Source organism: Musca autumnalis, unplaced genomic scaffold, assembly GCF_047663935.1.
Source record: "Musca autumnalis isolate F117 unplaced genomic scaffold, ASM4766393v1 scaffold_4, whole genome shotgun sequence".
Lineage (NCBI taxonomy): Eukaryota > Metazoa > Arthropoda > Insecta > Diptera > Muscidae > Musca > Musca autumnalis.
In genome coordinates, this window is record NW_027411977.1 from 60705254 (window position 1) to 60719133 (window position 13880).

Genomic DNA, 13880 nt, shown 5'->3' on the forward strand with positions numbered 1-13880 from the left:
ACGTTTAATTAAAAAAAAAAAACTTTTCTATGGATGGTATTCGAAATTGTAGAAATCGCGACTATCTTTTGAAAGGTATTGAATATTTTTTCCTTGATTGATTTTAGGGTTATACACGGGTTATCTTCAACCCATTCCATTATTTCGTCGACTTCTGCTCCTGATAGTATATGTGGTTTTTTACCACCACGTGGCTTTGGCTCTTCATACATTCGAAGGCTAAAAATCCTATGGACACTATGTTTTTAGGAATTATGTGAAGTTAATTTTAATTTGTTATTAATATTCTGAATTGTAAATGAAATTTTCTGAATTTCAATTGAAATATTCTGGATTTCAAATGGAATATCTGAATTTCAAATGAACATTCTGAATTTCAATTGACGTGTTCTGAATTTAAAATGGATATTCTGAATTTCAACTGATATTTTCTGAATTTAAAGTGGAATCTCCGAATTTCAATTGATATTTTCTGAATTTAAAGTGGAAAATCTGAATTTCAAATGGAATTTATGAATTTCAATTGAAATTTTCTGAAATTTAAATGAATTATCTGAATTTAAAATGGAATTTCTGAATTCAAATTGACGAGTTCCGAATTTCAAATACAATTTCTGAATTTCAAATGGAATATCTGAATTCCAAATATAATGTCTGAATTACAAATAAAACATCTGAATTTCAAATAAAATGTCTGAATTACAACTGGTATTTTCTGAATTACAGTTGAAAATGGTGTAGACCTTAATGCATGCAACAAAAAAAGTTTATGAAACAATGTATCTATAGCTGGTAAATCAAGGAGGAAATATATTATCAGAAGCGAAATGTATGAGTTCTAGGATCTGTTCAAGAAGAGCTCCATGTTAATTGGATCGGTCAAATACGAACAAAATGTATAAAAGTACATAATGTTATTTTACCAGGTCGTAAACTTACATTAGGTGTGTCTTTTTACGTGATAATTTGTAATAATTATTACTAATGTCATGTTCACACGAGCGTTTCAATTACGTTGTTCGCCTGTCGAACGACGTACACGAATTAACCCGTTTCCACGACACCATTCGTAATTAACAGAAACATAAACAAAATTGCCTTCATTTTTGTTTCCTTGTTTTTACGAAAATTTTAACCGAAAACACATAAAATATACATTAAATGAATAGGAAAAGCAATAGACTTTCCTTCAAATGTATCTTCTATATTTAACTACACACATTTCATTCATTTTTTCCATAAATTCTGAATAATTTTGAATTTTCAATATATTTTTATATGTTTCTATTTTCAAAATTAAAGAGAGAGAGACATGTCAAAACAATGTTTGTGTATGCAGACTTTCAGTTATTTGTTTCCTTTTTGTTTCTGATTTTTTACGCGATTTTGAACTAATGGACAAGAAATGAGTGTGGAATTAAGAAGGAAACACAACCATCTTCCTTCTGCATCTGTATAAAATGTTTAGTTCATTAATTTTCATTCATCTTTTTCCTTTTTTCTAAAAAATTTTGTGTTTTCAACAAATTTTGAATTTAGACATGTCATAATTAATTTTTTCGATAAATTCTCTCATTTGTTAGGGATGGGACATACTTATTCGTCGTTGAGAGGGTATTTCTAATCGAACAACCATGGTAGAACAATAGGTTTGTCTTCGTACTTACTAAATGTTGCCGAAACACTTTTTTCGGCAACTTTTTCATTGAACAACTGTCAATTTTAGAAACATTAGTAATAATTATTACAAATTATCGAGTACGCAGACAGGCATAAATACAAGGTAAAGTTAATACTACAACAAATACAACTCGAACAACAACCACAAAGGAATTTGTTTTTGTTTGTAAACCTTAGTGTCAACGTAAATGTAAACAAAACAAGGAAATGTCTATAAATTATTGGAATTTAAAAAACTAATATTTTTTCACATTTGATTGAATATTTTGGAAAACATGAATGAAAACTCGTTAGATTTTCAATTTGAATGTTTCCATATCATTCCACTAAATGCATAATTTCTCGCAGAAAGTAGAATACTTGCAAAAATGTTTCGGGTCGCTGGTAATTCATTGAAAAAAGAGAAGATGTCTCAATCATTTGCTTTTGAAAACAAAAAAGCACATGTTTATTAGGGCTTTATTCTTTTCAAGTTTAACAAAATACCACACATATTAACAAATATTGTACCGCCTCTATAAGCGATGTTTTAGTGTGCGGCATGTCGTTCGGACCTGGAGGAGGTTACATGTCAATGATATGAAGCCGTCTTTATGGGAAATAGTTTTTTTTTCTGATGAATAAATTTGTTCTTCAAAAATATATATCCCTAATATACATCGAACATAGAAATAAATACATAAAATGTCGAATGGAATTTGACACTATTACTACAACCCAGTTCAGTCAGCTGGGTATTGCTGCTACCTTTTCTTGTTCTACCATGTCGAACAACGTAGAAAAATCGTCGTTCGTTCATAGAATTTTGTGTGGGGAAATAAGTAATTTATTCGTAGTTATGGGTCGAACAACGAATAGAGAACGAACGACGTACCGTGGAAACGGGCTATTATGTTGCAGATTTTGACAGTTTTATAAAGGAAAAGTTGCTGAAAAAAATGTTTCGTCAACATTTAGTAAGTAAAAAGACACCCCTATTAAGTGTGTCTTTTTGTTTACTAAATGTTGATTAAACATTTTTTCAGCAACTTTTCCTTTATACAACCAAAGATATAAATACATAAAGATTGGAAAGCTCAGTTGTTAACATTTGTCAATAGATGGAGCTAAGCTCTGTTGTTACCATATCATAACAACATAGTTAACAATTTCAGGCGATTTTATCCGCTAAGTTCATACTCAATGAAATGGAAACTGCTATGGAATACAATCCTGAGTCCAACTTTTTGCTTTCCTACAATTTATATAAGTCGAATTGAGCTTTAATGGGGTTTTGTATATTAACGTACCCCTGTTGTTGGTAAAATGTTTATATCACCAATATTTTTGAAAATTTAACATAGCTGAAGCCAAGGTTTACCCTTTTAGAACACGCGACTTGTGATTGTATATTATACAAATTAAATATTTTTGGATAAAATGAAATGTTTTTGGCCGTGGCAAAAAATATTGGCCTTAAAAGATAATTTGCGTGGAAGCTGTGGCTATATTTATGTTAAAAAATGGGTAAAAATGGGTTGAAGCCAACATGTCTTTTTTTGTTTTCTCTCGATTTGTGAGTAAACCACACTTCTCTAGATTTTCCTGTCAAAGTAAAAGTAGAAGCAAACTAAATAAGGATCATCTTACTAATGTATTACTTTTCAAAATTTGAACTGTTTCTACCATTAAATGATGCTGACATTTTGAAGCCAGATTTACAGTGTTTTTTGAAATTTTCTTCTAATTTCATTCCGCAAACAGGTTTTTCAAAAAATCATATATAGGATTGTAGTACTTGCGATTCTGAGTTATTTGATACGTATATTGTGAATGTAGTCTGCACAGCTTCATAGAAATCCGCATCCAAATACGGAAATTTTGTGCGAACATTTTTCTAAAAATCATATTTTTCGGGTGTAATATTTGCAATTGTCTCTAGAATACCTCGTACTCCATTGCACATTTTAGTTTTTTACGTTCCGGATCCAATAAATCATTCCTCGTGAAAATCCATCTACTGAAACGCGAGTTACGAGAAATTCCAAAGTAGAAAAATCACGTAAAATTGTTTTTGAAAATATCACGTATTTTATCGCGTTTTCTGCGGATCGTTTCCACAGCAATGAAAAAACTAGTGCAGCATCTTCGTTTTAGCGGAAACAGAGATTTGAAAACTTCACTGACAAGGAAGCTACATTCACTTTATCCCAAAAAATAGTGTGTGATGCTACAGCCACGGTTCTTGATTGATCACCTTCAAATAGATATATATCGATGTAGATTTTCATGGTGGACACTGAAATCAGATGCGGACAAAAATTGTATGCACTTTGCGAAAATTAGCGATATTTTATAGGTTTGTTAATGCTGAGATGCAGCTGATGCTACATCTTAGCGTCAAAATTATATTTCGAAAAATATAGACCATATCTATTAAGTTGTATATATTTTTCGAAATATAATTTTGACGCTAAGATGTAGCATCAGCCGCATCTCAGCATTAACAAACCTATAAAATATCGATTTTGATAATTACGCGATTTACACGTATTTTAAAATGCATATACATAAATTAAAATGCATATACATATTTCCATTTCAGAAGCTTTGAGATATAACCCCATCAACTCAATTACCTTCCCTAATGGGAAAGATTTAATATGAATGTCAATAAAACAAAATTCGTCTATTTTATTGGGAGATTTAAGCAAAATGAAGGAAGTATTCGTATAGATTTTTACAATATTTTCCACTACATAATGGATGTGAAAAAATATTTTTTCAAACAGAAAATTATTTTTTTGACCAAAATATGTGCTTATTTTGCTTGTAACATCGAAACTATAACACCAATCTGTATGATTGTAGTCTCATTTGATTCGCCGTGAAGTTTTGATCCACAACAAATTTTTATATAATTTTATGACCACTAAATGGGCCTTAATTTTGAAAAAAGTTGACTTACATTCAATAATTTATCAATTTAATGTACATTCCGCGAATTCTGTGTAACATTTTGCAGGTATTATGCAATCTACTCGCTGAAGTCACTTCGAGAGAACTTTTTTGTAACAATTGTGCTCATTAAAATAATTAGAGGTTTTATAATATTTTCTATATTAAAAAGCGAAATAAAACCGCCATAACTTTTGTCCGCAACAACCAAAAATTGGCTCGCGACCAGATTCGTACTGGGAATTTTTTCTTAACCTACATATCAAAAATCGTTGATGTAGCGCGAAAAAAATTTGTCCTTTTTTTCTGAAATGGAATATGAAATAATTGACAATATTCGTGATATACTTTTAGACTGTTCCAGTACTGCAAGAATCTACTAATTTTTACTATTTTTTTCGATAACATAAAGGAAAAAATTTTATCGTAATACAAAATAGTAGCTTCTTGCAGGTTCTGGAACAGAGCATTTGTTTTAACAAACATTTGTGCATTATGCACCTTTTCCAGTCTTTACAGTATGTGGTATCCGATGGAATTGCAATTTTCGAATTTCGAAAAAAGCTGAGTTGTGCTAGGTTTGTGCCCATTTTTTCGATATCTCGTACCATTTTCGAAAAAACCGATATTTTCAAATACATGACAGAATTGCATTTTTCAAATTTCGAAAAAATTGAAGTTGTGCTGAATTGTACTCAGTTTGTGCTCATTTGTGCCGCAAAAATTGTTTCGATATCTCGTACCATTTTCGAAAAAACTGATATTTTCGAATACATGACAGAATTGCATTTTTGCATTTACTCAGTTTGTGCTCATTTGTGCCGTAAAAATGTTTTCGATATCTCCTACCATTTTTGAAAAAACCGATATTTTCGAAAATATGACAGAATTGCAATTTTCGATTTTCGGAAGAACAAATATCGAGACGATCTTTTTTGTGCTGAGTTGGATTCCCCGAGCACAATTTTTTTATTCTGTAAATTGTGATGAATTGTGCCCGCCTAGCACACAGAATTAAAAAAAATCCTATTTTTACGGAAGTGATAGGGTTTTTTCAGTTTCAGCGAGTAACGAGTAAAGTTGGAAATTTCCAATGTATGCACGAAAAATTGTGCTCCGTGAATCCAACTCAGCACAAAAAGATCGTCTCGATATTTGCATTTTTACAGAAATTACAGTGATTTTTCGTTGAAAAATATTATTTGCCATTTTAACGAGTAGAGACGGAAATTTGCAATGTAAGCCGAAATATGTGTGCTAGGCGAGCACAATTCAGCACAATATACAGAATTGAAAAAATCCTATTTTTACGGAAGTGATAAGGTTTTTTTAATTTTCAGCGAGTAACGAGTAAAGTTAGAAATTTCCAATGTATGGACGAAAAATTGTGCTCGGGGAATCCAAACTCAGCACAAAAAAGATCATCCCGATATTTGCATTTTTTTTGAAAAAGGTTAGAGATATTGAAAAATTTGAACGGCACAAGTTGGCAAAAACTGAGTAGAATTCAAAGCAACTTTTGTTTTTCCGAAAATTGCAATTCTGTCATATTTTCGAAAATATCGTACAATTGAGCACAACTTCAATTTTTTCGAAATTCAAAAAATGCAATTCTGTCAAAATTTTTTCGAAAAAAATATTTTGTCGAATATCTCAGCCATTTTTTCGAATTTCGAAAAAAAATTTCGGCACAATTCAGCACAACTCAGCTTTTTTCGAAATTCGAAAATTGCAATTCCATTGGATACCACATCTTTACAGTTCTATGTCTTTGAATTCAAAAGCCATTCACAATGTTAGCATTAAAATGTCCAATCTTCCCAGACACCAAACGTCTGATGTCCGACACGTCTGAACAATTTTGGAAGCAAAGTCGTTCAGATTTCGTTCCTATTTCTAAACGATTTTTCGGAGAGGAAATAGTTCAGATTTTGTACCGATTTCGGAACGAATGTCGAAAAGAAATTTCCTTTCCGAATTTACCAAGGATTTTCTTCAGATTTCGTTAGGAAATCGGACCGAAATCGATCAAATGTCGCTCCGACATTTCGTTCCGAAATTATGTCAACCACTTCATTCAACTTTCGTTAAGATATCGTTACGATTTCGGATCAGATATCGGACGTATCGTCCGAATTTTGGTCCGATTTCGTTACGATGTCGGTACGATTGGTTTTCTGGGTTGTTATATTTATGTCTTTGTATATGTACTCAAATCAAATTTTTCATTTCGGTTGGATTATATGTATGTGTAAAATTAAAAAAATACCGAAAATCGGGCGGTACCTTCCTATGGGGGTTATATCAAAAAGTGGACCTGTACCGACCATTCATGGTTGGAACATTTTATATCACCAACGAAGACTAAATGTCAAATTTCATCCATTTCTATGTTAATTTTAAGACGTGTGTCTTATTGGGCTATAAGGTCCTTTTTGTCAATGAAAAATAAATAAAAATTACTTATTTCATTATTTTATCCGACGTTTCGTTGGGTTTTTCCAACTTCCTCAGGGATAAGTTTTTATTAATCTGGCAACGACATAAATATGCATACATACAATAATTAGTTTTCGTATTTCACACTGTTTCTTTAGCAATAAGAAAAATTGTACTTACAAGTAATTTCTCGTCAGTTCTACATTTATATATTAATAATTTTTTCGGTTTTAAAAATAAATAAAACAACACAAACAATTAATTGTATAAATGCAAAAATAATCAAAAAATTAAAATAAAATATCACAGAGTTCCTTATTACTAGTAATCACAGAGGGTTAAATACGACCATTTCTGTTGAATAATGCCGCTAAAATCATCAAAATCACAAAATTCTGGAGTTATACCAAAACTCAGGATTTCCTATATTTAGCGAAGCTCAGTAGCATATACATATTATCCACAAGATCAACTTAAAAGCGCTCTAAGATCTCAAAATTATTAGTTCCACTGTATTTTCTGGGGGTTTGTAAACTACCAGTCTGAAAAACTCAAATAAATCTGCAAGGGTCCGCTATAACGAGCTATACGCAAAGTCTAACCTTAAATAACGGCAATTAATCCACAAATATGTATGTTCCTATTTTGTCAAAAGATATCATGGACAACCAAAGACGTTCGATAAAGCAATTAAAAATGAAATTTGTATTGCTTGTTCCATAAACTGACGGTAATCTCAATATTTCATTGGAGTGTATGTACACTTTTTTTCCCCTATTAATTTTCATTTTTATAGAATTTACCGTTATTCGTATTATGAAATATATTTTTGTTGTATTTATGAAATAGAACTATGTACTTTGATTTTCATAAAAATATGTTCTTACCCTTAAAATTCGAGATTTATAGGGCGTATGTAGACTTCTTTTGGTTGACTGTATATGGTAAAAACCAAAAATGTCTTACAATCGATGAATCCGAGTTTCACCCATTTAGAATTCGCGAACTAATAGTCCCGGGCCACACTAGAGTAATTTCAATGATATTTTGACATGAAACTTTGCATTTTTTGGGAAAAATGCATAATTTCAAGAAACTAGTGTACACGGTTTCATGTGTTCTGCAATTTTGCTTTGTTGCAATATTCGTATGAAACAAACAGACCGTTTTATTTTACATTTTATTTTACTTTCGTGTCAAAATTTCAGTAAAATTACTCTTAGTGCGGCCCGGGACTTAACATATTCTATATAGTATGACTGAAATTCTTTAAAATAAATATTCGTGGATGCTGTGTTGGCATCACTTTAGAAAAATGTGTAAAAATGGGTTGAAGCCAACAAGTTTTTTATGTTCCCTTTCGATTTCTGGTTTAACCATACATTTTATAGGCCTATGTACAAAGAAACTATGACAGAATACTCCACGGGCAACGTGATACTAGTGCATGATTTTTCACTATATCCACCTAAAACTGATGCCTACATTTTTAAGCCGGAATTTCGGGGTTTTTTGAATTTTTTTTAATGATCCGGACGCGCAACAAGATAATATTCCAAACTCATAATAGGATTATAAAACTCGTGATTTTACGTCGTTTAATGTATATCTCATGAGTGTGCTCCTTACCGTATCCTAGTAATTGGAGACTAATGCTAAGTTTGCATTTACGAAATCCACTCGATTTCAACTGTCAATTCCATAGCTCAAACGTCAAATGAAATCTCATCTGGATTTCATTTGACGTTTAACCTATGGATTTGACAGTTGAAATCGAGTGGATTTCATAAATGTAAACCAAGCATAAAGGCCAAAATTTGATGCGTGAATTTTCTTACAAAACCTATTTTTTGCGTGTAAAATTTACAACTGTCATTCAATTTCCTTTGAACCCCGCGTGACCAGTTTTTTTTTTTCAAGACGGATCTAATGAGCCCATCCGCGATCGAATCCATCCACTAAAAACGCGGATATAGATACATTGAAAATAGGAAAATCAGCAAAAATATTTTGACAAATCCGCATTCTAAACCGCGATTTTCTTTACAAATTTTTATATAAATGGAGTCCTTTATACGCGATTATAATGTTTGCGAAAACGCATAAATTACAGAGATACGCGAGTAATATGGTTTTTTTTACGAAAAATAGAATGTGGAGGCACATCCGCAGTTGTTAAAGAATCTATTTAAAATAGGTGTATATTGACGTAATTTTAATTTTATGCACATTGCGCGACTTTTGCCCGCTTTAAGGTTTTTTGCATTGTGTGATGCAACTGGCGGCACAATTTGACCGCTGAGTGAAGCATCGAAATATGCATAAATATTGAAAGAGATTGATTCGCTGTATCCAAAAACGGATGTGCATCAACTGATTTTAACTAATTCACGAATAATAGGCTTTTTAATTTCCACATTTTTTGAATGATTGTAATTTAAATATTACTCTTTATTTTCTATCCTTATAAGTTATCACAGTAAGCAAATAAGCTTTTGCGATGATGAACCACATTTCTTGATGAAGTTTTAGTAGAGTACATTAATTATCGTATGGGATTTTAGCGAAATAATTGGAGAACTCCCAAATATTTTTCGTCAAGAATAGATATGGAATGCTGTTAACGATTTATGCATAAATTAGACTTTTATAAATATTTTTTCTTTATATGCGAATGAAAAGCGCTATAACTTTTGCGCGCATCGGCCAATTTTGTGAACGCGAACAGATTTGAAACCAGAATATTTTCCTTAAACTCTGTACCAAAAATTGTAGATGTGCTCGCATTTTTTTTTTTTTTTTTAATTTTTTTCCAAATGGAATTGCAAGGGAATTTTGGTTTCTACCATATGCAATGTAATTGCCTGCATTTGCTAAGTCCCGGGCCACACTAGAATAATTTCACTGAAATTTTAACATGAAATTATTAGTCTCTAGATTGAGTTCCATAGTCCCGGTCCACACTAGAGAGATTTCAATGAAAAAAATTCATGAAATTAGTCGTTTCTAGATCGAGTTCCATAGCCGAGTAAAATCATAAAATTAATGTAGTTGGGGAATTCGATTTAAGAACGCCTAATTTCATGAAATTTTTAATGAAATTTACGCTAGTGTAGACCGGGACATAGTAGAGTAAAATCATGAAATTGCTGTAATGGGGACTTCGGCCTAAGAACACCTATTTTCATGAAATTTTTTAATGAAATTTACTCTAGTGTAGACCGGGAGTAAATCCATTACACTGCAAACGTACTATAAGTCCCGGTCCACACTAGAGAGATTTCAATGAAAAAAATTCATGAAATTAGTCGTTTCTAGATCGAGTTCCATAGTCGAGTAAAATCATAAAATTGATGTAGTGGGGGAATTCGATTTAAGTACGCCTAATTTCATGAAATTTGTTAATGAAATTTACGATAGTGTAGACCGGGACTAAGCTTCTTAAGTCCCGGTCTACACTAGAGTAAATTTCATGAAATTATGTGTTCTTAGGCCGAATTCCCCATTACAGCAATTTCAAGATTTTACTTTACTATGGAACTCAATCTAGACTCATAATTTCATGTTAAAATTTCAGTGAAATTATGCTAGTGTGGCCCGGGACTAATCATGACAGCAGGTGGTTTAAGTCTGTGCTATGATTTAGTCAAGTTTATAATTGAAAGACTCTGTAACCATGTACACCACACGTTGCGAATAACTCTGTTCGTTCGAACAGCTGTTCTTATAATCTGGCAACACTGAAGAAAACAAATTTTGTTTTTTTTTCTACGCAATTTCAAAGACCAAGTGCAAGGTTTGCAAGTTTTTTTTACTTTGTTACTCAATAAATAGGAAGGAAATATCACAAAGCAAGGATTAAATTCTATTCAAATGCTTCAACATATGTGCCGGATATAAAGCCATAACCTTGTGTCATTGAAATATAACAAGGAACAGACAAACTAGCAAACCCATTTTCGGAAGTTTATGGACAACACCATTGAATTCATCAAAACAATATCCTAATCTTTCAGGAAAAAACATTCCATCCTGATGACACAGAATATTTTGAATATTTTAAAAATCTAATAAGTCAATGGAAAGGTGCAACTACAAACTACACCCACATTTTGATTGATTGTTTGTTGTTAACTTTGTGAATCCATACAAAAGTGATATCACACATTCATCACATTCATTCATTGCCATTTACCACAAACCTCCGTCCCCTAGAACAAAATAGCAACAAAGAAATGACAGCTAGAAATCCTCAAACACTAATGGCTCTACCAAGTGAAGAAAGTTTTGACTTTCTTTTCAAAGTCGTTCTCATTGGTGATGCTGGAACGGGCAAAACCTGCATAGTTGAACGATTTAAGACTGGCAATTTTATGGAACGTCAGGGAAATACTATAGGTGTGGATTTTTCAATGAAAACAATAAGTTTGGAAGGTAAATTAGTTAAGGTAAGTGTTTTAGTACTTGCATTTAGTTGGGGTTCATTAAAACTGATGTCTTGTTTTTAGTTACAAATATGGGATACTGCGGGACAGGAGCGTTTTCGCACAATAACGCAAAGTTATTATCGTTCGGCTAATGGTGTTATCATTGGTAAGTATTTTTTGTTGCTGGTTTGTTTTTCAACGCCCATTTGTTCAGTGTACTTGGCTTCATACAGCGTAGTTGAAATGTAGATGATTGTCTTCTGGGGATTAACTTTTTTAGGGTAAATGATTCATGATTGTATTTTTTGAAAGTGTTATATTTTTTGTTAATTTGATAAAAGCTACATTTTATTGGGCTTGGTATTAATTTATGTGTGTGTATTATGGCGGGGCGATTTGTATGGAAGGAAAAAACCTTATTGAGCCCTTCGCGTTTCTGATTCCTGGGATTGAACTGAGCAAAAAAGTCTACTAGACCATAGGTCTACCGCGAAAATCGAGCCTCCCGATTTTGACTTTCAGTTTTTTTACCCACGTTTTTTGGACATTTTAGCATATAACGGCTCACAAATGGCTAAGTTATAGTGGTTTATGTCTGCATCAGAACGCTTGAATATATTTCTGGTCAACTTTTGTAGCACAGTGTCATATATCGACATTTTCCGAAAAGTTTGCACCTTCTCAAGGCCAAAACTGCCTAAAGGAGCGTTCCAATGCTTTTGCGATGTATTCGAGAGTTCTTAATCGCTGTCTTGGCTACAATTTTTGTCTTTGTATTGGATCGAAAATCTCAATGGTTTGGCCGTTATATGTTCAAATGTTCAAAAAAAACGTGGATAAAAAACTGAAAGTTAAAATCGGGAGGCTTGATTTTCGAGGTAGACCTATGGTCTAGTAGACTTTTTTGCTCAGTTCAATCCCAGGAATCAGAAACGCGAAGGGCTCATTAAGGTTTTCAAATCGCCCCGGCCTAGTGTGTATGTATGTTCGATTTCCTACTACTACCCCTACTAAATTTTTGTTTAATTTGAACTTTTGTTTGTTAATGTGGCTCTGGTTCTATCTCTAGGCCTAGTAATATGTCTACTTCGATGGGTTGTAACAACAAAGCTATTCCTTGCCACGTTGTTGCAGTTTCACTTCGGGTATTTGAACAACAGATAGGTCAGGTTCGATTATCAAATGTAACGACCCCCAAAAGCTAACAAAAATTCTTGGCAGTACCAACTAAAATGTTTGATGAGCATGAATTCTTATGAATTGAGTAGCGGATTTTACCAAAACTTTGCACGACGTACATTTTTACCATTCTTTAAGGTACCTCCTTCATAAAAGATAAACAATTTTGCTTATGTGCATTTTAAACCCTGTTCGTGTATTGTTTTGAAATTTTTATCAAAGTTAATCGTTGTGGTTCTGATTACAAGGATATACTGTTTTCGTAAACAAGTTCAACCAAAGTTGTTTTCTTTCTTACGTTGTTTTAAGTTTCTTTTCTCATTAAGTTTCGTTTTCTCATAATTGCCCTTTTTATTTTCAGTTTATGATATAACTAATCGCAATTCATTTGCCAACCTGCAAAAATGGATTGAAGAAGTGCGACGATACACCACCTCAAGTGTGCTGCTAATTGTTGTTGGTAACAAATGTGATTTAGAAAATGAACGTGAAGTTGAATTTGAAGAGGCACAACAAATGTGTCAATACATACCAGAGGTTCTTTATGTTCTGGAAACATCCGCTAAAGAGAATCGTAATGTGGATGATGCTTTTGTGGCGTTAGCAACGGAACTGAAACGACGTATAGATACCAGCATAACCCAGGTGGAAAATGATGAAGATGCCATTAAACTAGGACAAAGTAAACCCCTTAATCAGTGTAGTAGTTCGTGTAGTTTAACGTAAAAGTGACAAAGATACATTTTGGAGGTTTTTCTGAACGTAAACTCGCTCGCTCGTTGAAACGGCGGAAAGCGAAAACTCGCGCGGAATTTTCGTTCAGGGTAACCCACCTTTGTTTATTTAGACATACTTATTCGACCATCCATATACATATTTTAAATTGTGATTTATTTATTTTATGGTAGTAATGAATTAATTATTAATTTATTATAGGTTTTATTTAAATTTTCGTTTTTGTTTCTGTTTTTTTTTTATAATAACAATGGTACAAATGTTATATGGTATTTGTATTTAAGTCTATCGACACATTCGGTTTTGTGAACATCACATACACTCAAACGCCACCACAATCTCTGTCTCTTGACAACAGAAGTCAATTAACAACCTTTGCAGCTAATTTATTAGTTCTATGTTTTATTTTCATATGTATATTCCATAAATAATAGTAAAAACACGTCCTTTTCTTTATTAACAAAAGAAACCCCAAAAGGAAGA

At 32.4% G+C, this 13880-nt stretch overlaps 1 protein-coding gene across 1 annotated transcript; it reads left to right on the forward strand.

Moving 5' to 3' along the window:
- Positions 1–10760: 10760 nt before the first annotated feature.
- On the forward strand, positions 10761–13662 carry Rab19 (RAS oncogene family member Rab19). The gene is made up of 3 exons (XM_073980937.1): positions 10761–11504; positions 11565–11649; positions 13024–13662. Exons 1-3 carry the CDS (start codon positions 11292–11294, stop codon positions 13386–13388), a joined length of 663 nt encoding a protein of 220 aa, XP_073837038.1. The 5' UTR covers positions 10761–11291; the 3' UTR covers positions 13389–13662.
- Positions 13663–13880: the final 218 nt, after the last annotated feature.

Coding starts and splice junctions, on each gene's coding strand:
- Rab19 (XM_073980937.1), top strand. CDS start 11,292: ATGACAGCTAGAAATCCTCAAACACTAATGGCTCTACCAAGTGAAGAA. Junction 11,505..11,564: donor TGGAAGGTAAATTAGTTAAG/GTAAGTGTTTTA, acceptor TCTTGTTTTTAG/TTACAAATATGGGATACTGC. Junction 11,650..13,023: donor GGCTAATGGTGTTATCATTG/GTAAGTATTTTT, acceptor TTTTATTTTCAG/TTTATGATATAACTAATCGC.